Source organism: Mus caroli, chromosome 13 (genome assembly GCF_900094665.2).
Source record: "Mus caroli chromosome 13, CAROLI_EIJ_v1.1, whole genome shotgun sequence".
Lineage (NCBI taxonomy): Eukaryota > Metazoa > Chordata > Mammalia > Rodentia > Muridae > Mus > Mus caroli.
The window spans coordinates 62,884,540-62,911,250 of NC_034582.1; the positions used below are offsets into that span (position 1 = coordinate 62,884,540).

The following is a 26,711-nucleotide window of genomic DNA, read 5'->3' on the forward strand; positions in this document are numbered from 1 at the left end:
TTAGTGTAACTATGAAAGCTCATTTGATTTCTTATTATGCAGCATTAACTATTAACATTCTATTCTTGAGTCTAACTTTATTACATATTTTTACGAAAACAACTAAAACCATCTCTTTTTTAAATTTTTAATATTTTTTATTATGTATTTTCCTCAATTACATTTCCAATGCTATCCCAAAAGTCCCCCATACCCCCTCCCAATTCCCTACCCACCCATTCCCATTCTTTTGGCCCTGGCATTCCCCTGTACTGGGGCATACAAAGTTTGCAAGTCCAATGGGCCTCTCTTTCCAGTGATGGCCGACTAGGCCATCTTTCAATACATATGCAGCTAGAGACAAGAGCTCCGGGGTACTGGTTAGTTCATCATGTTGTTCCACCTATAGGGTTGCAGATCCCTTTAGCTCCTTGAGTACTTTCTCCAGCCTCTCCATTGGGAGCCCTGTGATCCATCCAATAGCTGACTGTGAGCATCCACTTTTGTTAAAACCAACTCTTAAAACTTTCTTCCTGTGATTGTTTGAATCAAATCAGAAATTATGTAAAAATCATTAATTCATCGAAAGAGGTTTAATGCATGAAAGTTTATCTTTTTGTTGATCTGCAAGAAATCTGCTCAGTAGGATAGGCTAATGCCCAGGGATTATTATATTAATTTAATGAGAGGAAAGGGATATCAGCTGCAGGAAGCAATCCTGAGATGAAGTCTCATTGGGATCTTGCCTCGTAGAGCTCATCCATCAGAGACCATGCAAAACTGGTGGGCCAACATCAGAAAAGTCACCTGCTAGCCTTTAGCCAATCCTCAATGGTCAGATAGTCTTTAGAAACATCAAAAATCTGTTGACTGTAGCATTTAAACTGTTTTTTTTTTATTAATTTTTGACAATGAGAAATGTCAGTTTAGTAGTATGGTAGCAATCCCATACTACTTCAAAGAAGATGATGAGCATCGAAGAAATTCCTTATGAAATTTGCTGCAAATGTTGCAAACTGTCACTGGGCATGAAACTACCTTTCCCTCAGTTGCTGACCATCTGCCCTTCAAGCTGTGGACAAGCAGGCCACAAAGAAAGTCGAATCCCAACTCTGCCAGGACAAGTAGAGAAGTCCTTCCTATTTGTTGCTTCAGAGAAAAATCTGCCAGTATATTGAAAAGATAAATATGCCAATACTGCAGAAGAATCTTGGGTGACTGACAGGCCACCAGAAGTCCCTAATATTTCTATAGTTTTGTAAGCTGCTTGATCTGTACTTCCTATTTATTCAGGAAATATTTCTCTCTCCCAACTCTCTGATGGGGCAGAAGACTAGATCACATAGTATCACAGTTAAGATTTAGTTGTTTACTAAAGCTTCGGGCCATCCAGCCTGGTGACCGCCATAGAGTTTGACTTGGTGCAGTCCTGGGCCCTGGTTATAAGAAGCCAGAGGGGGCAGGTCAAGTGGGAGACCCCAAACGCTGTCCTCTTAAAGCGCTGGAGTGGGTCAGAGGCAGGCACAAGGCTTGACCCTGGCAACTCCTCCCACTCCAGCAGCAGTAGCAGGTATGCCGCTGGCTTCAAGAAGCAAGAATGCTCCTCAGACAAGGCCAAGAAACCCAAAGTGAAGAAGGAGAAGACGACAAAGGCCCCCTACTGACTTATTAAACTTGCAGCCCTTTCCACTTATAAATAAATAAATAAATAAATAAATAAATAAATAAATAAATAGTTGTTTAGGATTTAAGAAAATGCTTCATGGTTTAAAAATGTGTTTTCAATTAATAAATGCAAGTTATGATAGAAAGTGATTTAGGTACAGAACTTTGGGTTCATGAAGATAGACTAGATAGTACAGTACTTCCTCCAAGATTAACAAATAGAAATGGACTGGACAGTGTGAATGTTATTCTTATTATACACTATGTTGTTTATTGATGTTAGCAGAAGTCTTGTATTTAGACAAAAGGTGGGAATGTTGCAGAATATTTTATCACATTTTGAGCTCCAAGATTGTGAACTGGAAAAAAACTTGTGTGGCTCAGCTCTAGCACAACCTTTAACCCAAGAGCCAAATAAATTTAACCCTAGGTAAAGAGGCAGAGCAAGCAACCAGCTAACAGGGAGTTAACATAAGGAAACAGAAAGGAAGGACATTGAAGAGTAGTGTACTTAAGACAGCATGTGGAAGAAGAAAAGACCTTTTTCCATTGGGGACATCAGTGAGATAGGAAGGGCAGTTGCCTCTCTGAGCTAGCAGGCTGTCACCAAGGTCTCTGGCTCTTGAGTTTTCACTTGTAAAATTAAACTGCTGGAATTTTTGTTTTTACCACTAGGCATATATTGAGTATAGAACTCAAAGCTCTCATCCACACCAGTTACACACATCCTGCAAGAAGGCCACACATCCTAATAGTGCCACTCTTTATGGGACAACCATTCAAACACCTAAGTATATAAGGGCTTCCTCTCAAAGATGGTGGAAAATGGATACACACCAACCTACACCAAAATATTAGGAGTCTCCATCAGGTCTTCTTTTTGATGACTGGGGAATCCTGTCAAAGGGTTGTATAAGGAATTCTGGGAACCAGAGGGCTTGAAGACATTGCAAGAACCTGTGGAATCATTTAAGGAGGGCTCATGGTGGCTCACAGAGAATAAAGTAGGAGTTGTAGAGCAAGCATGGGCCTGTGCTAGGTCCTTATGGTTGTTGGCTTTGTGTTTTGGTGGGGCTTCTGGCATTCCAATTGGGGTGTCTCTCATCTCCTTCCAGCTCTCATTATCATTTTGTCCTACTATGTTGTGTAGCCCACCCTGGATTTGAGGGTGTGTGTGTGAATCGTGTGCAGTATTAAGCTGATGTCCGGAAAAGCCTGCTCTTTTTTGAGGTGATACAGGAATCGGATGGGCCTCAGGGAGATGGGAGTTTTGTGTGTGTATGCCGAGAGGGGGAAGAAATACAAACACACCAACCAACCACTGTAGAATAATTTCTCTAATTAACATAAAAAATGTCAAGGATGTCAACTGAATCATACTTTATAACTGACATGCTTTGCTTTACTTGTACAAATCTTGTGTGTAATAAGCCACACCGAGAGAGAAAACCAGAATTCACATAATTCTTTCAATAGCTGCAAGCAAGACAGTTGTGAAATTTCACAATACCTGTAGAATAAATTCCAAGTTATGTAGGAATGGATGGAGAATCTTTCACCAGGGTAGGGGCTGTGTATGACAAACCCATAGCCAATCCTCAGTAAAAGGAGAAGAAACTGAAAACAAGTCCTGTAAAATTTGACATGAGGTAAGGATTCCTTATCTACACTGTAATGTATTGGGTCAAGTAACCATTAAAAAATAAGAATAGAACACTAGTAAAAAGGGAAAAAATGGGGAAGGAGGAATTTAAACTATCCCTCTCTTAAGATGACCTAACACTGTACGTAAAAGGCTCAACAACACATAAAAATCTCATGAATTTAACTTCAGTAAAATGGCATTAAAAAACAGTAAGCATATAAAAACCATTAGCCTTGGGCTGGCGAGATGGCTCAGTGGTTAAGAGCGCCGACTGCTCTTCCGAAGGTCCCGAGTTCAAATCCCAGCAACCACATGGTGGTTCACAACCATCCATAACGAAATCTGATGCCCTCTTCTGGAGTATCTGAGGACAGCTACAGTGTACTTGCATATAATAAATAAATAAATCTTAAAAAAACCCTAAAAACCATTAGCCTTTATATAACAGCAACAAATGACTTGCTAAAAATGTAATTAGAGGGAAAAGTCATCAGGGCTATTTACAAAAGTCCCCCCAAAACAAAAAATACAGGAGTAACATTACCAGAGTAGGTGAAAGACCTATAAAAAAAAAAAAAAAATTAACCGCCGGGCGTGGTGGCACAGGCGTTTGATCCCAGCACTCAGGAGACAGAGGCAGGTGGATTTCTGAGTTCGAGGCCAGCCTGGTCTACAAAGTGAGTTCCAGGACAGCCAGGGCTATACAGAGGAACCCTGTCTTGAAAAAAAAAATTCAAAACAAAAATTACCCAAAGATATTCTGATACACACAGCCTTTACAACAAACACTGCTCCAAAACTAGATGTCCACTAGATTGTGGAAAAATGAAATGTTGCTCACCTTACAGAAAAATCAACTTGAAATCATTTATTAAACACTGAAAATGCAAAAAAAAAAAAACCCAAAAAAACAAAAAAACCCCCACAAAACACAAATGAACAGAAAAAAAACACATATATGATACCCACATTTTAGTAAAGTATAATAGCTAAGGTTATACTGCATATGTGCCTGTTCATGTAGATGTGTAGGTAGGAATATAGGTGAAGAGAGGGAGCACTTTTCAGAGAAGGGGGATAAATGGAGGACAATAATGGTAAAAGGGAGAAAGTACAGGATTCATATGTATTAAATGTCACATTGAAACTTGCATTTGGCAAGAAGATTTAGTAAGTTTTCTCATGGCCGTGATAAAATATCCACAAAGAGCAAGTTAAAGGGTTTAATTGGCATCGTAGTTCAAGGTCATTATCTACCATGGTATCTTACTCACTGTTCTAGTCCTATGAAAAGACACCAAACCAGGATAACTCTTATAAACAAAGCATTTATTGGGGCTTGTTTACAGTTTTGTAAGTTTTGTACATTATCATTATTTTAGGGAGCATGCTTGGGGAACATGGTGGAATGGAGACAGGTATGATACTCAAGTAGTAGCTGAGAATTAAGATATAAGCATTAATTCTTGACCCCTGTCTGCATAAAACACAAGCATAATTCCAAAACATAATTTAGGTATATTTTGTCTGGGTGTATGTATGTATGTATGTATGAATGTATGTATGTATATATGGGAGCCCACACATGGAGGTCAGAGAAAAATCTGCAGAGGTAATTACCTATTTTGTGGGTACTTGGACTACTAACATGGGTATGGGTCTTGTCTTTTAAGTTTGTTCCCAAACTCATGCTAGCCTTAGCCACAGAGCTTTAATCACAACATTTCTTCCCTTTTCCCCAACCTTACTTTCACCTCCTATGTAAAATAGCCTACAACTTGAAAGGTCCACAACGTATTTAACAATTACAACATTATGAGACCACAGTTCATGTGTTATGTGAGACTCAATGCAATCTCTTATGTGTGATCTTTTACAACATAAAAACAAGTGACTACTTTTGCAACAATGGTATAGAAGTGTTCTGATTCTAAAACAGAACAAAAGACAGCAAGGAAATATCAGCCCCAAATCCAGAGAATAAACAGTCTGACATCTGTATTTTTGACATGGTTGTGTGAATGATTCCAAAGGCTTTAGTTACCACATTTCTCAATCTTACATAGTTTCCATTCAGCAGAAAGCTTTTGATAACTTAGTGTCTGAAGAAGTGTTAATGTATTGTGAATATTTTAACATTTGTACTATTTCACTCCAGCTTGAAGTACCTTGTGTTGAGACATATAAGAAAGTCTATTAAAGGGTTTGCAACATTTTTCACATGAGGCATTTCAGTCTTGTATGAACTATGAGGTGTTTTACAGTTCTTAGTAAGTACAAAAGACCTTGGAACATTCTTCATACTTGTGTGGTTTCTCTAACAGATGAATTCCTGAATGTTGTTTAAGACCAGAAGACAAGTAATAGTTTTTGCCACATGCCATATTATTGTATGTAATATTTCTGTACAGTAGGAATTATCCTGTGTTCAGCATATGCTATGGAACTTCTGAAGTATTTGCTACATTCTTTAGAGTTGTATGGTTTATCTGCAGAATGGATTCTTTCATGATCCCTAATGTTTTTGTTGAGCACAGAAGGCCAGGATACATACTTTATACTTGTAGGTTTTTTTGTTTTCCTGAGTGACTTCTCCTGTGTTTAGAAAGTAATGTTGGACAATGGAAATCCTTGCCACACACTACACACTTGTAGGAATTTTTTCCTGTATGAATTTTCTTCTGTACCAAAAGTGATGATGAAATTCGAGGCCCGTCCACATACTTCAGACTACTACTGTTTCTCTCCTGTGTGAATTTCATTTTTTCTTTTCTTTTGGCACCAAGCAATATACCATCAATATTTTTAAAGATTTGTTTATTTTATGTATATGACATCTCTATCTGCATGAACATCTGCACACCAGAAGATTCCATTATAGATGGTTGTGAGCCACCATGTAGTTACTGGGAATTAAACTCAGGACCTCTGGAAGAGAAACCAGTGCCCTCAACCCTAGACATCTCTCCAGCACCATGAATTGCCTTATGCTTGGAAAGTCGTGATGGATAATGGAAGGCCTTGCCACACACTTCACATTTGTAGGGCTTCTTTCCTATATGAATTATCTTGTGTTTAGAAAGTAATGATGCAGAACAGAAGGCCTTGCCACATACTTCACACTTGTATGGATTCTTTCCTGTATGAGTTTTCTTGTGTTCAGAAAGTGACGATGGAAAACGGAAGACATTCCCACATACTTCACACTTGTAGGGTTTCTCTCCTGTATGAATTTTCTTATGGTTGGAAAGTTTTGAAGGATAATGGAAGGCCTTACCACATACATCACACTTGTGGGGTTTTCCTTCCATATGAATCATCTTATGTTTAGAAAGTAATGATGGATAATGGAAGGTCTTGCTACATAAGTCACAATTGTAGAGTTTTTCTCTAGTATGACTTATCTTGTGTTTAGAAAGCAATGACGGAAAATGGAAGGCCTTGCCACATTCTTCACACTTGTAGGGTTTCTTTCCTGTGTGAATTCTCTTGTGTTTAGATAGTGATGATGAAAAGCGGAAGGCCTTCCCACACACTTCACACTTGTATGGTCTCTCTCCTGTATGAATTATCCTGTGTTTAGATAGTGATGATGAAACATGGAAGGCCTTGCCACACACTTCACACTGGTATGGTTTTTCTCCTGTATGAATTCTCTTGTGTTTAGAAAGAAATGATGGATAATAGAAAGCCTTCCCACAATCTTCACACTTGTAGGGTTTTTCTCCAGTATGAATTCCCTTGTGTACTAATAGTAATGATGCAATGTGGAAGGCCTTTCCACATACATCACACTTGTACGGTTTCTCTCTTGTATGAATTTTCTTATGTTTAGAAAGTCTTGAAGGATAATCGAAGGCCTTTCCACATACATCACACTTGTATGGTTTCTCTCTTTTATAAATTTTCTTATGTTTAGGAAGTCTTGAAGGATAAACAAAAAACTTGCTACATACCTCACTGTTATACTGATTATCACCTGTATGAATTATCTTGTGTTTAGAAAGTAATAATGGAATGCAGAAGGTCTTTCCACAAATCTCACAACTGTAGGCTTTTTCAATTTTATGAATTCTCTTGTGTTTAGAAAGTGATGATGGAGAACAGAAGGCCTTTCCACATACTTCACACTTGTATGGTTTCTCTCCTGTATGCATTTTTGTATGGCTAAAAAGTCTTGATGGATAATGGAAGGCCTTGTCGCACACTTCACACTTGTAGGGTTTTTTTCCTGTATGAATTATCTTGTGTTTAGAAAGTAGTGATGAATAATGGAAGGCCTTGCCACATACTTCACACTTGTAGGGTTTTTCTCCTGTATGAATTATCTTGTGATGAGAAAGTTTGGATGGAACATGAAACGCCTGGTCACATATGTCACACTTATAGGGTTTTTCTCCTGTATGAATTATCTTGTGTTTAGAAAGTAATGATGGATAATGGAAGGCCTTGCCACAAACTTCACACTTGTAGGGTTTCTCTCCCGTATGAATTTTCTTGTGTGCAGATAGTGATGATGGAAATCGGAAGGACTTCCCACATTCTTTACACTTGTACGGTTTCTCTCCTGTGTGAATTCTCTTGTGTTTAGATAGTGATGGTGGAAAACAGAAGGCCTTCCCACATACTTCACACTTGTATGGCTTTTCTCCTGTATGAATTCTTTTATGGTTGGAAAGTCTTGATGGATAATAGAAGGCCTTCCCACATACTTCACACTTATAGAGTTTTTCTCCTGTATGAATCGTTCTGTGTTTAGAAAGTAGTGATGAAACATGGAAGGCCTTGCCACATACTTCACACTTGTAGGGCTTCTCTCCTCTACAAATTTTCTTATGTTTAGAAAGTCTTGAAGGATAAACGAAGGCATTGCCACATAATTCACTGTTATAATAATTATCTCCCATATGAATTCTCCTGTGTTTAGAAAGTGATGACAGAGAACGGAAAGTCTTTTCACATACTTCACACTTGTATGGTTTCTCCCCTGTATGCATTTTTGCATGGGTAGAAAGTCTTGAGGGATAATCGAAAGCCTTGCCACATACTTCACACTTGTAAGGATTCTCTTCTGTATGAATTATCTTGTGCTTAGAAAGTAGTGATAAAATGCGGAAGGCCTTTCCACATACTTCACACTTGTATGGTTTCTCTNCTGAATGGATTTTCTTATGGTTGGAAAGTCTTGATGGATAATGGAAGGCCTTGCCACATACCTCACACTTGTAGGGTTTTTCTCCTCTATGAATTATTTTGTGTTTAGAAAGAAATGATGAAATGTGGAAGGCCTTNCCACATTCTTCACACTTGTATGGTTTCTCTCCTGTATGAATTCGCTTGTGTTTAGAGAGTATTGATGGATAATGGAAGGCCTTGCCACATACTTCACATTTGTATGGTTTTTCTCCTGTATGAACTCTCTTGTGTACCAAAAGTAATGATGGAAAGTGGAAGGCTTTTTCACATACTTCACACTTGTATGGTTTCTCTTCTGAATGAATCTTCTTATGTCTGGAAAGTCTTGATGGATGTTGGAAGGCCTTGCCACACACTTCACACTCGTAGGGATTCTCTCCTGTATGAATTATCTTGTGTTTAGAAAGTAATAATGGAATGCAGAAGGCCTTGCCACAAACTTCACATTTGTAAGGTTTTTCTCCTGTATGAATTCTGTTCTCTTCAGAACTTAATGATGGAATATGGAAGTACTTGGCACATTCTTCATTCCTGTAGGGCTTCACTTCTAAGTCAATTATCTGGTGATTTTGAAACACTTCGGTCCACTCAAAAACTTTTCCATATTCTTTGCATTCTGTGGAGGAACGATAGAGAAATTAATGAAAGCAGAGCAAAATTCTGTATATTTATAATGCTTCTGTTTAAAGACCAACATTTTCTCACTTGTCTTGTCTTACTTGCACTTGTCTTTATAAATGATAAGCTACATTCAATTTTTTATACCTGTATTCAATGAAGCCTAATTTAAAACAGAAGTGAAAATCATGTAGCCTTCCACTGACAAAAGAAGACCATGACAACACAGAAATGGAAACAAGGGAATGTTAATCAAAGTCAAATATGAAACAAAAACATAAAATTAACAAAGAAAATCCATTATGTTAACACAAATCAGCCACTTACACAAATACAGAAATTTTATGACTAGATAAAAGCAAAGTATAAAATAGTCTAACTTTGAAAACACCCAAATAAACAATATTTCTATATCTTATATATAAGTATATGACATACATGTATGCATTAAAGTTTTGTTTCAAAGTTATATAATAAATATAAATAATAAATCTCAGTGGTTCAAGAAAGAAGTTTATGCATATCTTTAGGCTTGGAGGGTTTGTGCAGTATGTAAAGATTCTTCTGCCTGGTATCTACTTGCCATCCATACATGGTACTGTAATACTTATTTTAAGAATTTCCTTTATCAAGTTTGTGTAAAGTTTGTTTCCATGTTATTATCTAACTTGTTAATAAAACTGATCAGCTAATAGACCCAACTGTAGAGAAGAAAGAGTTAGACATCTGCCAGCCCAGGGAAAAAGAGACAGAGGGAGGGCAGGGTGTGGGGTGGAGGAGGGAAGTAAAGGAGTCACTTCCAGAGAGCCATCAGGTAAAGACACCTGAAGCCCAGAAAGTCAGATCAGTACAAAAATGTAAGTATCCTGATTATTTTGAGGTAGCCAGATTAACTTAGAAGATTAGAATTGATCATTAACTACCCAGTGGTTGTCTTGTGATTCTTATAAAATAAATGTTAGAGTTTCTGCCTCATTCATTTTGGAGCTAGCCAGAAATAGAGACAAATCTTCACTTTTAAAAATGAATGTCCATATATCTTATATATATAAAAAAAATAAACATCCAAGTTAAAGACTACTTAGAAATGACAGAGCTTTGGCTGTCCTGGGGAACACAAGTTAATCTCATGGTGGAAGAAAACAAAGCTTATGAGATTCAAAGCATCCTTAACATTAGATAATTTCCTTTCAAAGAAAAAGACAGAAAAGTATAGCTTTAAAAGATGATTTATACCACAATATTATGTCTTAATGGCTTTATACTAGATCTTAGAATTTCCCACTCTGTTCTCTGATCCCCTCCTCCTGACATACCCGGGAGCATAGAGGTAGCTGCTCCTCTTTTCACATCTGAAGGCTCTTGTATTTGCTCCAGACATGTGACTAGATATGGCTTAGACGAAGCAAGACCTGTTTGTGGAAAAAGGAAACAATATTGTTAGTGTATTCTCCTCAGAAATAAAATGTCCTTTCTAGGACTGTGTATAAGATGAGAAGATACAATAGAGGAGTATAGAGGATTCATTTTTCTCATGTCTTCTGATGGGCACACCAGAGTCCTTAGGAGAAACATAGGACTTCTGTGTCCTGAGCTTCATATCCCTTAGTTACAAGAACAATTTTTAAAACTGAAGTGTGTGAGAGTCTCAGTAAGGTGCACCACTTACGTTATAATAAAAATGAAACATTTAAGAGAGTTGGGGGAAGAGGAACCAACACCAGAAGAAATAGTTTTAAGGTATATAATGTTAATTTTCCTTAAGAGCAGTTCTATGAACCTCTCTGTTGGAAGCACAAGCTTCCATGAGGTACTGTACAAAGCGAGCAACTTTCATGCTGGCAGTTAAGAGTTCTTCATGGAAATATGTAGCAGTGGGTAATGAGGAACCAGGGATAGCCACTGGAGGCTTCCAGGACCCAATGGGGATGACATTAGCAGAAATGAAGAGTAAAGGGGAGACAAAACTTGTAGAGACCACCTCCAGTAGATAGGCATGGATCCCTGTTGATGTATGGGGCCACACACCCATCTCAAAGTCTTTAACTCAGAAGTGTTCCTGTCTAAAGGAAAGTCAGGGACAAAAAAATGGAGCAGAGACTGAGGGAAGGGTCATCCAGATACTGCCACACCTGGGGATTCATCCTGTCTTCAGAAACCCTACCCCGACACCGCTGCTTCGGCCAAGAGTGCCTTGCTTTCAGGAACCTGGTGTGGCTGTCCCCTGGGATGTTCTGACAGCACCTGGACAATGCAGATGCAGATGCTCATAGCCAACCATCAGAGTGAGCTTGGGGACCCCAGTGGGGGAGCTGAGGGAAGGACTGGAGGAGCAGAGGGGGATTCAACACCTTAGGAAGAACAATGTCAGCAGGCCAGACCACCAAGTGCTCCCAGGGACTAGACCACCAACTAAGGAGTGTACATCCATGGCTCCAGATATATAAGTAGCAGAGGATAGCCTTATCTGACATCATGGTAAGGGAGGCCCTTGGTCCTATGGAGGTTTGATGCCCCAGTGTAGAGGGATGCTGGAGAGGTGGCCAGGTGAGACTGAGTTTGTGGGTAGAGGAGCAACCTCATAGAGGAAAAGGGGAGGGAGGAGAAGGCGGATGGGATGGGGTGGCGTCACTTGTGGAGAAGCAACCAGGAAGTGGGATATTATTTGAGATGTAAATGAATGGAATGATGAATTAAAAAAAAAACCAACAAAAAAAAGTTCTTCATGGAAGCTCTCCTCACCCAGGAACACAAGATTGTCATAATTCTCCAGCATCACATTCCTGTACAGTTTCCACTGAGCAGGATCAAGGCATTCCCTCTCCTCTGCAGAGAAATCAATGGCCACATCCTTGAATGACAGCATTTCCTAAAACACAAAACGAAACATAAAAAGGAAATAACACACATAGTTGGGGGTTGATCTGGTGCTTCTATGTGCTCAAATGCTACCACAAGATCTTGTAGCCAGAAGACAAGCAAAATTCTAACATACTCCAGTATTTACTGTGTAAAACTAGCTCCCCAATTTTAAACTATTGGTTAAATAAAACTGGCAACAGTCAATTATGGGGTGAAATAGAGGTTGGTAGAGCTTCAGTGACCAGGCTGGGGGTCAAGGTAAGGAACATGATGAGGAAAAACAAAAAGAGGGAGGAGAAGGGGAAGATGGGAGGACATGAGGTCTCCATTAGACATGATAGATCAGTAACAATTCAGGAAAGACTCAATCAGCAAGGAATTGGGAACACAGCTGGGGAAGTAGCCAGTCTAGCTTTAAAAAAAAATAGATTAGGAGTAATTCCCCAGCAATTGAACAAAAAAACAAATAAATAAATCATAGTGTTGGTCTCATTCATTTGGAAGCTAAGTTGGGATAGACATAACTACAATTAGCTTACACATCAGATTAATTATAACTACTAATAATAACATAAATACAAAGAGGTGTCATATGCTCTGTATACAAATCTAAAGGTGGCTCTGAGTGAGAGCAGGAAGCATTTCCGATATAGGGAAGCAAAATCCATAAAATACTACTGATGTGATGCTAGGGGCAACACAGGATTCATCTCTAAGAGAAGTGGATGATAGAAGGTCCGAGAATCTCGTATGGTCTAACACTTTTAAGGACCATAAACTGGAGAACAAGGACAACTACAGTACAGTGTGCTGGGGCTGGAGAGATGGCTCAGCAGTTAAGAGCACTGGCTACTCTTCCGAAGGACATGGGGTTGATTACTACATCCCACATGGCCACTTACAACTGTCTATAACTCCAGTTACAGAGGATCAGACAATCTCTAAGACATGAAAGCAATACTCCTTTACTATAAGGCATTGAAGATCCGTGCCAGTGATTTCAGCCAGACAAGCATCTAATATAGGTAAGTCAGTCAGAAGGCACAAGAAGTACGGTCACACAGCATGAGAGACTTGTCTATTGATGACTAAAACAATAAAACAATAAAACAATAATGTCCTGTCCCATCTGATAAGAGTCTTGCTTTTAAAAACGGGATTCCTATGTGAATACAGTTGACCTTCTTCAACCTTATTTGTCTGCTACAACCACAGAGGAATGTTTTTGTTTTTGTTTTTTTGTTTGTTTTTTAGGATAGCATGAAAATCTGTCTAGCTTAAGCAGGCAATACCAGGAAGGAGAAACCTGGATGGGGCTCCTAGATCAGCACCCACTTCCTCATTCGCAAGCCCTTCGCGTGTCTCTAAAAGGTTCAAGCCAGGTTTCTCTCTTCACATAACCCCCATCCCATGTTTCCAGGAGAGCTGGTGCCCGTCTCTGTGTGTACTAATAAGCATCCTCATCTGTTGTTTTCAACCTCTTTCCTGCCTTTCTTCTTTTTGATCTGTGTTCACAAATCTAACATAATCCATATTTTCACAAGTGACAATGTTGCATGCTGTAACATCACCAAATAATATCATAAATTAAGCAGTGAATTGAGGAGCAGAACAGAGAGAATCTGTGTACCGCAATTTCCTAAGTCTTTTACTTTTATGTGTTATTAATTCATTCAAATTAAAGATGTTCATTTGTAACCACATTAAGATAACCTCAAAATTACCAAAAAGAAGAATATAAAGAAAAATAATATATTAGGTTAAGGAATATAGAGCTGTTTCATAATGGAAAAGAATAGAGGAAGCTGTTATAAAGTCAAACACACAAAATTAATAAAACAACAATTACTTTTGCAGCATGTATGCTGACGTGTAGGTCATGCCTGTATTTTTTTTCCTATAAACCATATGACCAGATTTCATAGAAAAACAATATAAAAGATCACGCTGACATTTCCATTCAGTATCCTACAAGATTTCTAGAAACATTTGCCAATACACATTACTTAGATGAACACTAGGAACCAAATTTTAGAAGTACAATCATAAACTTCATCAAAGACTACAAACATCTCTTAAAGGTATGAAGAAACATCTCAATGCCATTAAAGTCAATGAAAGGAAATATATAGGAAATGTTAGACACTGTGAAAATAACAGGCATAGATGATGGAGAATAACCTCCAGGCAATGACATAAATTGATCTTCAAAAAGGCCATAAAAGAAAAAAACAATAAACAACAACAACAAAAGCTTGCAAAGAGAATATAGACACATGTCAGAAACATCTACCATGACCAAGTTGCCTTTATCTCTTAAATGCAGGGATAGTTCACCACATGCAAGTGAATAAATACAAGAAATCGCATAGTCTTATAGACAATAAACACATGGTCATCTCAAGAGGGGCAAAAAAGTCTTGGACAAACTCCAATATGCTTACAGGGTGAAAGTGCTACAGAATGTAAAACTAGAGGGATGTTCCTTCAAGGGTAGGAATGTAAAAATCTGTTTTCCATACAAAGCTTAGAGCTGATTACTAGTCTACTTAGTCACTTATGATATATATTTTGCTAACTTTGTTTCTCTAGCACATTTAGGTATGTTTTTGTGCTTACAGTACTGAGGTAATTATCACCAGAAGAGTTTACACCTAATTGTGCTAGTGCTTGAATATGAGTAAAACAAACAAGTGGGCTTCAGATTCCTCCCATTTGAACAAACAACTACTAGTGAGTTGCGTTGGGCAGACTGCCTTCCTGCCTCCCCTGCCTTGGTATTCTGCTGCAGGATGCTGTTTGGGAGCATAAGAAAGAGAATGGAGGGTACATATGAGCTTATGGGGAAATTGGAAAGAATTGTGGGGCAATAATTAGGGAAGTGGAAGAACATAAATATGGATCTGAAAGTAACGTTGGACCTTCAACCCCAGCTCCCTACCAACCTGCAGTCCCTCTAGGTAAACCCAGCAGTGGTCACCCTGATACCTAAACCACACAAAGATTCAACAAAGAAAGAACATTTCAACCACTTTTCCTTATGAATATTCATGCAACAATACTCAATAAAATGATCACAAACCAAATCCAAGAATACACCAAATACATAATCTACCATGATCAAGTAGTTTTCATCTCAGGAATACAGGGGTGGTTCAATATATGAAAATCTGTCAACTTACTCCATTATATAAACAAAATGAGACAACCAAAAGTTATATGACAATCTCCAATGCTGAGAAACCCTTTGAGAAAATTCAAAACCCCTTCACGTTAAAAGTCTTGGAGAGATCAGGGATATGAGGTGCATACCTAAACATAATAAAAGTAATATACAGCAAGCCAATCTTAAGTTAACATCAACTTAAATGGAGAGAAACTTAAAGCAATTACACTAAAATCAGGGACAAGAAAAGGCTCTCTACTCTCTCCATGTCTCTACAATATACTACTTGAAGTTCTAGCCAGAGCAATAAGAAAAGGAAAAGAGATCAAGGGGATACAATCTGGAAAAGAAAAAGTCAAAGTATAGCTATTTACAGATAATATGATAGTATATCAGCAACACCCCCCAAAACAAACAAACAAACAACTCTACCAGAGAACTTCTAGAGCTGATAAATATCTTCAGCAAAGGGGCTGGATACAAAATCAACTAAAAAAAAAAAAAAATTGCTGGTCATGGTGGTGCATGCCTTTAATCCCAGCACTTGGGAGGCAGAGGCAGGCACATTTCTGAGTTCGAGGCCAGCCTGGTCTACAGAGTGAGTTCCAGGACAGCCAGGGGAACACAGAGAAACCCTGTCTCGAAAAATTGAAAAAAAAAAATAAGTAGCCGTCCTTTATACAAACCATAAATAGGCTAAAAAGAAATTAGGGAAATAATACCCTTCACAATATCTACAAATATAAAATATCTTGGTGTAACTCTAACAAATCAAGTGAAAGACCTGTATGACAAGACCTTCAAGTCTCTGAAGAACGAATGTGAAGAAGATACCATAAGATAGAAAGATTTCTCATGCACATGGGTAAGTAGGATTAACACAATGAAAATGGCCATCTCGTCAAAAGCAATCTACAGATTCAATGCATTCCTCATCAAAATTCCCATACAACTCTATACAGACTTTGAAAGAACAATTCTCAACTTCATATTAAAAAAGAACTAAAAACAAAAAACCACCCAGGATAGATAAAAGAGTCCTGTACAACAAAAGAACTCCCAGAGGTATCATAATCCACGATTTCAAGCTGAACTACAGAGAAAGAGTAATTAAAGAAACCTGTTTGGTATTGGTACAGAAACACACAGATTGACCAAGGGAATCGAACAGAAGACCCTGATATTACCTACGTACCTCTGGACACTAAATTTTAACAAAGAAGCCAAAACCATACAATGGAAGAGAGAAAGCATCTTCAAAAAAATGGTGCCAATCTAACTGGATGTCTGCATGTAGAACGCAAATAGATTCATATTCATCAATCTGCACAAAACTCAAGTCCTCGTGGATCAAAAAACCTCAACATAAAACCAGATACACAGGCTGGAGAGATGGCTCAGCAGTTAAGTGCACTGACTGCTCTTCCAGAGGTCCCCAGTTCACTTCCCAGCAACCACATGGTGGCTCACAATGATCTGTAATGGGATCTGATGCACTTTTCTAGTGTGTGTCTGAAGACAGCTGCAGTGCACTCATATAAATAAAAAATAAATCTTAAAAAACCAAACAAACAGATACTCTAAATCTAATAGAAGAGGAAGTGGGGAGTAGCCCTGAATGCATTGGTATAGGAACAACTTCCTGAACAGAACACCAATAACTAAGGCACTAAAATAAACAGTTAATGAATGAGAATCTCATGTAACTGGAAACCTTCTGTAAAGCAGAGGACACTGTCATAATGGCAGCCTCCAGAATGGGAAAAGACTTTCAGCAACCCTAAATCCCACAGTGGGCTGATATCCAATTATATTTAAAAAACTCAAGAAGTTGGACACCAGCAAACCAAATAACCCAGTTAAAAAACGGGTACAGAGCTAAGCAGAGAATTCTCAGCAGAGGAATCACTAATGGCTGAGAAACACTTTAAAAAGTTTCTTTGGTCATCAGGGAAATGCAAATCAAAGTGACTCTGAGATCCTACCTTACAGCCACAGCACATGCAGGCAAGGAGTTAGGTATGGCAATGGAAACACTCCTTAGTTGCTGGTGGGAGTGCTAACTTATATAATCACTACGGAAATCAATGTGATGGTTTCTCAGAATAATGGGGATAGTTCTACCTCAATCTCAGAGAGACCACTCTTGGGCATATACCCAAAAGATGTTCTACCATACCACAAGAACACTTGCTCAACTATACTTGTAGCATCTTTATTCCTAACAGCCAGAAACTGGAAACAACACAGATATCCCTAAGGGGCAAATGGATAAAGAAATTGTTATTCATTTACACACCAGAATATTACTCAGCTATTAAAAACAAGGATATCATGAAATTTACAGGCAAATTGATGGAACTAGAAAACTTATATATTTCAAAACTTACTTTAAGTAGAGATCTCAAATGTTTAAACCTCCCTTCTAGCCCACATACCAGTGGTAGGGGACAAAAAAGATTAATAGAAAACAGGGTTTATGGCCCTATTTACAAGTAGTTCTTGGGGTAATAACACTCTTTGTTGTCAGGATATCAGCAGTCCAGTCCAATTACAAAACATCAAGCATGAATCAGGACAGGTAGCAAGATCCAACAGAAAGCACAGGGAACCACTGAATTCATATGAAACAGAGGAAGCAGCCAAAATCCCACAGAAGTTCTTTAGGCATTTCTCACTCACTGTAGTGAAGAGCAGCAGAGCTTTGCAGGTCCTATCAATGCAGAAGCGCCCTCTCACTGTCTGTGGGGTTCTATTTATCTTCTTTCTAAATAACACCCACCTTCTCAAGTATCTGCTCTCAGCAAAACATCACATGCCCTCTGACAAGAGCTTCCAGCAAAACATTACATGACACAACTGAAGTAGAACTTGCACTTCATCTTCCTGAGTGACGCAGCCCAGAACAAAAAGGATATGCATAATATATATTCACTTATAAGTGGATATTAGCTAAAGATACCCATGATACAATCCACAGACCCAGAGACACTAAATCAAAAGGAGGGCCCAATGGAGGAGGCTTGATTCTCACTCAGAATGGAATTAGTCATCAGAAGTGGATGGAGGGATGAAGGTGGGAGAGGAATGGAGTTGGATAGGATATGGGGATGAAGGATCAGGTGTAGGGAAAGCGTGGGAGAGAGGACCAAAAGAGTGAATAAAATTTGGTGGTGGGCCAGGTTGAGGAAGGGGATCATTTATGTGATATGCTGGAGATCTGGGATGGGAGAGGCTCCTGGGAGCCTATAGGGGCGACACTATTTGAGACTCCTAATATTAGGGAAGATGGAACCCAAAATGGTTACCTCTTGTAGCCAGGCATGACTCCCACTGGAGAGATGAGGATGCCAATCCAACCATAAAACCTTCAACTCAAAATCTGTCTTGCCTACAAAAAGTGCATGGACAAAGATGGAACAGAGACTGAGGAAATAGCCAACTAATGATGGGCCCAATGTGAAACCCTGTCCATGGATAAGAACTATCCCTGATACTCTGTTAGGCTTCCAGACAAGCCTGGTTTAACTGTCCTCTAAGAGGATCCATCCAGCGGCTCTCTGAAACAGATGCAGAGACCTACAGTCAAACATTATTAGTCAGAGCTGAGGGAGTATTGTAGAAGAGTTGGGGAAAGGATTGTGGGATTGGGAGAGGGTAGGGACTCCACAAAAGACCAATGGAGTCAACTACTAACCTGGACCCTTGGGTGTTTCCAGAGAGGGAACCACCAATCACAGAGCATACACGGGCTAGACCCACCAGCTCACCTCCACATATGTAGCACAAAGGCCGCTTGGCCTTCATATGGATCTCCCAAAGACTGAAGTGGAGGTTATCCCTGACCCTGTTTCCTGACAGTGGAGCCTGAGTCCTGATCTGGGCTGCCTCATCTAGCTTCATTGGAAAGGTATGTGTCTACTCCTTCAGTAACTTCATGGGCCACTGGGGGTGCGTCAGGGAGGAAGGAAGTGGTGCATGGGGAGAGGGCCCTGGGAGAAGACTCGGGGGAGGAGGGGCTGCGATTGGGATGAAAAGTAGCTAAATACACAAATGAGTGGACAAGAAAGAAAGAAAAGTGTCCTTGAACTCACTGACAGACATATTTTAAAGGTAGAAAATGACAACAACATGTCCTTCTCAGGTGTATTCCTTCTTTTGATGCCCATCAAAATCAGTACAAGTACAAATGAGATCTCGCCATTCTTTTCATGGCCTCTTGACATGCACACAGCCCAGGAACTGAAAGACATCACCCAACACAGAACCCTTCAGAGTTTCCCAGAACAACCTGTCTAACATGGCAAGGTTCCTGCCGGATTCTGTTAAAATCAATGAGTCGTTCATTCATACCATTGCTCACGGTAACATTAGGATGAAATGAAAAGAGCTTTCGAGGAAAAGGGCAGGACTGCAAGCATAGGAGACTGGACTCCTCCCTGAGGAAGAGGAAGGAACCCCACCTTGACAGATTACTGTCTGGATGGCTGTGATACCACATTCGAAAGACAGTGGTAGATGCAGTTGTCATTTTCCATTGGCAGAGTCAGATGTTCTGAAAACTTTCAGGGAAAGTCAGACAGCACCATAGGGTCAGGACAAAAAATAACAGATAACAGTCAGAACACAAAGAAAGCTAACATTCCCTGGTAGTCAAGCAAGGCAGAGAGAATGCCCCCACCCCGCCCCTTGCACAAAAATGTAAGCAAGATCCTGATCTTCAACACAAGTCATTAACAAAAGGAAGCTAGTGAACTACTAGATTGGTAAGGTTTTAGGATTAGGAAGATATCAAGTGGATGGATTCCTGTCAGGTCACTGGTGCCCAGAACTGAGAGCAACAGAAGTAATTACAACAACCAATACAGTATGCTTTAAAAATCTTTTAAAAACAAGGGGTCTCATGTAGCTTAGGCTCCCCTGAGTTGGCTATGAAGGAGAGGATGACTTTGAACTCCAGGATCCCTGACTCCTCCCCAAAACACAGAGATGAATCACACAATAGGCTTTAGCTCACTTTTCTATCATAGGGCTGATTAATACAAAATATATGACTATTTGGAGCCTCTAAGGTTATATATGAGCACCCTGCTGTACCCTATCTATGTTGTAAGGAATATGTTTTGGTGTACAAGGTAGCATGTGATTCCCGACTTCATATACTGTTATATTTTTCTTACCGATTAGCATCATTAACTAGGAAATGTTTATTTATTCTAGATATGGTTGCAAACTCATTGAAAATTCCAGTAAATAAGACAAGGTGGTCTGAAGGCCATGATTTCTGAAAGTAGACTTGAATGCTGTAAGTCAGGCTCCAGCTCTGGCTCACAAACTCTTGGTTTGACTGAAGAGTGATAATATAAGCAAGATCACCTGAGTTAGGGAGAGGTGCTGTGGAGGAGAAATTCTGAAAACAAACAAATACACACACACACACACACACACACACACACACACAAAACCTGTGTGTATTCTGTGAATACAAAACTTTTGTAAGGAATCTGTGGGTGTAGAGTCTGATAGCCCAAGTGGAAGTTCACTGAGGGGCAGAGCCTGGAATTCTGCAGGTTCAGGTTTTGCTGTCTTACCTTGGGCTGGTTTTCCCTTCAGGAACAGTCAGTCCTTGCCTCACTCTGTAGTGGACCATACAGCTTGTGACAATAGATTAAAAACCTGAAAGAATCCACTGACTAGGCAGAACATGAGCTTCTATCAACCCAAAAGCTAAAATCTCATCAGATGGTATGTTAGGCATTGAAAATATCTCCAATGTCTCATAGTGCTTGCCTCCATCAGAGTCACACCAATGTATTTTAAACTTTCCTTGGTCAATGACATAATTTGTTCTGTACAATCATGAAACGGATTCCATGTTGGAGTATGGAATTTGGTTTAAACTAAATCTATGTTCTCAGATTATGGCTGCTCAAATAGCTCCGGACTAAACTATTCTCTTAACCCTTCAAGAGGAGAACTGTGCATTTTTGCACGAACATAAACATACTATGTATAAATCATAAGACCCCAAGTATGTATGTATGTATGTATGTATGTATGTATATATGTATGTATGTATATGAGCATTCTTTTGCTGACATACAAGAAGAGAACATCAGATCCAATTATAGATGGTTGGGAGCCACCAAGTGGTTGGTGGGAATTAAACTCATGACCTCTGGAAGAACAGCCAGCACTCTTAACCACTGAGACTTCTCTCCAGGTCTATGTTACAGCTTTTTAAATAAAGTTGAAAAACTTGGAGAATTCTGTCTAAAACTATTAAGGGTGTGTCAGTAAACCTGAATGTCACATTGAGGGACAAAGCAAAATTTAAGAGAGTTCAGACACTGCTGATAACATGAACACATAGAAGAAAAGCACGTGAAAAGACAACAATGTATAGATCCTGGCAGATTACAGAGCAATGCACAGAGCCTGGCAGATTACAGAGCAATGCACAGAGCCTGGCAGATGAGCAGAGCCATTTCCCCCTTTCCTTTCAGACTTTCCAGACCCACCCTGCCATCTCTCATCACACCAAGTCGTCTCTCACATCTGTAAAGGAGTCCAAATTTTGGACACAACACATACTCAGAACTGTTGAGGTATTATTGTCTAGTGATGTTTAATATTTAGTGTAAAATCCTATTTATTTGGATTGTGCAAACTCTGGTTCATACCAACTACAAGATTATTTTGTGGTTTTATAGCCATGTATTGTCGCATTCAGGTCACAAAGGTGTCTATTAGAAAATCTCATTTGAATCAGGGCATCCATGAGTCTAACAATTCAATCCAAAGGAACAGGAACTAACATCCCACACAACAGTTTGTCCTCCCTCACAGGATTCTTGCTCCTTGGACACTAGGAACTTTAGGAAGCTGTTTGAGCTCAAACCAGGAGTAGTCTCCTGGACATAACATACAGAGGGTGCTGGATGTCCAAGTGCTCTGTATGTCCTGAGAATCTGACTACAGTCACGTGAGAACGGGCCAGCTAGGTAATGATGAGTGCGCTCCCGTCAGCATCTCAGGAACAGGCAGTCAGCACACCCAGCCTGCCCTTGCCATCCCTTTGTTTTCAATCTCTCCCCTTCAAACCTGTGCCCAGGCGCAGCGGCCCAGCCTAGGTCCGCACAGCATCCCCAGGTCAGCAGCTTCCTGCCTCACAACAAGCCCGAGCCAGCTCCCTCCTTGCCCTACCTGCCACCCTGCACAGCCCCTCAGACCTGAAAGATGGCGCTGCTCCCTGCACCAACCTCCATGTCAGAAATCCAGATGCAGCGCTGAGCAGGACAACTGCATACATTTGAGGAGTGAAGTTTGAAGAAAGAATAAGGAAGTTCGATTCCGCGGCCCTTTCTGATGACGTCACAGGACCCGGGACTACACTTCCCACAAGTCAGTTGGAAGGACTTACAGGGACCCAAGGAAGAGGTCTTGTGCATTGCCTGCCTTGCAGCCCAGCTGTGGGCAGCTGAAGTTAAGAAAGAACCAGGCTGCAGCACGTGGGCAATCACAGGGAAATTGGACTTTAAAAAAAGTCTTTGGTCACAGCACGCGATGTTAGCCTGTGAGCTGAGCTTTTCACAGTAATGTTTATCTCATTTCCTTGTTATCTCTGCTAAAACATTGTGAGTTTAAAGCTCAGATCTTTTTTGTTTGTTTGTTTGGTTGGTTGGTTTTTGGTTTTTTAAAGCACAGATCGACTTATGGAATATTACTACCGAGTGGAAAATTCCTGCTTTCATGGTTTACTTAAACCATGAAAGCAGGAAGTTAATGTAGGAGTGGGCATTATCTCTTTAAGATGCTACCGAAACCATCCCAGTTGCTTAAGACAGAATTAGAAATCAAACTGAGTCACGACCAAGTGTTTTCTGAGCACTTGCTTTCCTCCTGTGAATCTCTCCCAAGAGGAGGGGCAGAGCTCCTAGAATCACAGTGGTCTGTTTACTGGCTCTTCGATTTCCCTCTGTGTTTGGTTTGATGTTCCTTATTGACTTTCCTGTCTCCACTGATCCTGTCATCATTCACATTTGATAATACTTGAACATTACTGGTAGCTGCCTTGCACTTCCCTCACTTCTCCTAAGCAGAACACTGAGATAGTTCCCCATGGAATACAAAGGTACCAGAAATATGTTCATATCACTGTAAAACGAGGTCGATGTATTAAAGAAGTTAGACTGAAAACTTGGAGTATTGAGAATTCCCATCTTTTCGTGGGAAGGTTTATTCCTGTGTAGTTCATGCTTGAGTTAAAGCTACAATTGGCATTACAGAAAAGACTTTATACTTCCCTGAGGCACAATAATTCAAAAGCAAGCTGTTTCAGAGCAGAGACAGCAAAATCCCTATCCAATTCTTCTTCTCTAGGGAGTGTGTTTGCCTAGGGATGCAAAACAGATTCCTCAACTTAGAAAAACTAGAGTCAACAAGCAGTACATTCACATGGACTTTTGATTGGCATGTCTGTTTAGAATAAGGTCATGAGTGGTCTGTCCTCCCCCTGAAGGCTGCAGTGAAGGGCATTGTCAGCAACCACACGGACTTAACATTTCTGAGCATAGTTAGTTTTCCAATATGTGTATGTGTTGAGGTTGGTATCTTGCTATGTATTGTAATACTAAATTCTATATTTGAACGTCTAAGCTTACCATGGACCTCTCACATTTAAAAGGTTCTGTTGTGCAATCCCAGTTCCTTGATTGAAAACTATTAGTTAAATCTATTTGGCTACAGCCTATTACTGGAGGGATTAGAGGTAGGTGGCTTTTGAGTTACCTGGTATGGGGTGGAGAAGAGAGAGAAGGAAAAGAGGCCAAGAAAAGGAGGATGAATGGGGGAAGAGGACAGCTGCGATGGGGGGAGAGGGTATAAAATGTCGGGAGAAACATCAAGTACCTGAAGTACACCACTGGGAAGGTAGCCAAGAAAGCTGTTAGAAGAAGAGTAAATTAGAGGTTGAACCCCAGTAGTTGTCAAAGCCTGATGAAATAACCTCAAGTCTGAGCCGCGTTTACTTGTAAGCTAGTCAGGGATAAGCCCTTATGAAAGAAAACATTTAATTGGAACTGGCTTACATTTTCAGAGAGTCAGTTCAATATCATCATGGTAGAAAGCATGGTAAGGTTTAGGCAGAAATGAGAGGTCTACATTTTTATCTGCAGGCAGTAGAAGGGGTTTGTCTTCTGCATAGTGCAAGGAAGAGGCTCTGAGTCACACTGGCCAGACTCAATATCATATATCAGATATCAAAGCCCCACCTCCTGACATGCTTCCTGTAGCAAGACTATACCTCAAATGAGGCCATACCTCCTAACAGTACCACTTCCCATGGACCAAGCATGTTCAAACTAGCACTGTCTCCTTGTCATACAATAGTCAAACCACTAAAGATTAGAATCAGTTCCTCAGGAAATAGACAAGACTATGTTTTCAATAAAAACATATAGACTAACTGAATGGATGCAAGGCAAAAAGACCATCCTGGGACCTATAAGAAACACACTTTAACTTCAGCTATCACCTCAGATAAATGTTTTATAACAATATTTTCCAAGCAAATGGACCTCAGATGTAAGCTGGTGTAGCTATTCTCACATGTAACAAAATAGAATTCAAACCAAAATTAATCAAAAACAAACTAACCAAACAGAGAGGAACAGTTTAAACTCATCAAAGGAAAGATCCACAAAGATGATGTTTCAATTCTTAACATCTACATCACAAATGCAAGAACACTCATGTCTGTAAGAGAAACATTACCAGCATAATACCACATTGGCCCTAACCTCATTGGAGAGTTCAATACCCCATTCTCACCAATTGTCAGGTTATCCAGCCAANAGCTAAACACAAAAACACCATCACTGACAAACATTAGACCAAATCGACCTGGAGGGTATCTACAGAACCTCTCTCCCCAAACCGAAAGAATATACCTTCTTTTCAGAAAGCTCCCATGGAACTTCCCCCCAAATTGAGTACATCCTTGGTCACAAAGCAACTCTTTCCAGGCACAAAGAAATTGAAATAATACACTAATTCTTTTCAGACCACCATGGATTAGACCTGAATTTCAAGAACAAAAGAAAGTCTGGTTTTTTTTTTTGTTTGTTTGTTTGGTTTTTTGGTTTTTTTTTTGTTTTGTTTTTTTGGTTTCATGAGACAGGGTCTCTGTGTAGCCCTGGCTGTCCTGGAACTCTGTAGACAAGGCTGGCCTCGAACTCAGTGATTTTCCTGCCTCTGCCTCCCGAGTGCTGGGATAAAAGCCGTGTGCCACCACGCCTGGCTGAAAAGAAATCTTAAGTCTAGAGGGAACTAAACAACTCTCTCCTGAATGAAAATAGACTTTCAAAGAATAGTTAAGGCCAATAATCCTTAATTATTCTACAACAATAGAAATAGAGAAAAGTTTTCCAAACCCATTTTATGAAGCTACAGTAACTGATACCCAAACCACACAGAGAGTCAATGAAGAAATAGAATTGCAAATTACCAATATAAACATAGATGCAAAAAAAATACTCAATAAAGTTCTTTCAAAGCCAATCTAGGAACACATCAAAGATGTTATACAACATGACCAAGTAGGCTTCCTTCCAGACATGAAGGGAAGGTTCCAGATTTAAAAAAAAAAATCAGTTAGTGTAGTGTACCATATAAACAAACTTGAAACCACATGATCATCTCATTCCACACCAAACAAACCTTTGACAAGATTCAACACAACTTAATGATAAAAGTCTTGCAATGAGTAGAGATACAATGGACATAGCTAAATATAATACAGGTGATTTACATCAAGCCTTTAGTCAATGTCTTAGGGTTATATTCTTGCACAAAATATCATGACCAAGAAGCAATGGGGAGGAAAGGGATTATTCAGCTTACACTTCCACATTGCTGTTCATCGCCAAAGGAAGTAGGGGAGAATTCACACAGGGCAGAAACCTGGATGCAGGAGCTGATGCAGAGCTCAGTTTGATGGAAGGTGCTGCTTTGCCTTGCTCAGCTTGCTTTCTTATAGAACCCACGATTACCAGCCCAGCGATGACACCACCCACAATGGGCCCTCCTACCCTTGATCACTAATTGAGAAAATGCCTTACAGCTGGATCTCATAGAGGCCTTTCCTCAAGGGAGGCTCCTTTTTCTGTAATAATGCCAGCTTATGTCCCGTTGACACACAAAACCAGCCAGTACAGTCAACATCAAACTGAATGGAGACAATCTCAAAGCAATTTCAGTAAAGTCAAGAATAAGTCAAGGTTCTTCACTCCCTTCATATGTATTCAATACATGTTTGAAGTTGTAGCTAGAATAATTATAACACTGAACGGAACAAGGGGATCCTGATAAGAAAGGCAGAAGTCGGGGCCTAGCAAACACATAAGTGGATGCTCATAGTAAGCTATTGGATGGATCACAGGGCCCCCAATGGAGGAGCTAGAGAAAGTATCCAAGGAGCTAAAGAGATCTGCAACCCTGTAGGTGNAACAACATTATGAACTAACCAGTACCCCGGAGCTCTTGACTCTAGCTGCATATGTATCAAAAGANGGCCTAGTC

General features: G+C 39.8%; 1 protein-coding gene across 1 annotated transcript in view; it reads right to left on the minus strand.

Moving 5' to 3' along the window:
* Positions 1-4,601: 4,601 nt before the first annotated feature.
* Positions 4,602-26,711, minus strand: part of LOC110308537 — a 58,243-nt gene continuing 36,133 nt past the window's right edge. The window contains 4 exon segments of the mRNA XM_029468233.1: positions 4,602-9,101; positions 10,420-10,515; positions 11,846-11,972; positions 22,394-22,611. Coding sequence (XP_029324093.1) covers positions 6,193-9,101; positions 10,420-10,515; positions 11,846-11,972; positions 22,394-22,611 — 3,350 coding nt within the window. The 3' untranslated portion in view covers positions 4,602-6,192.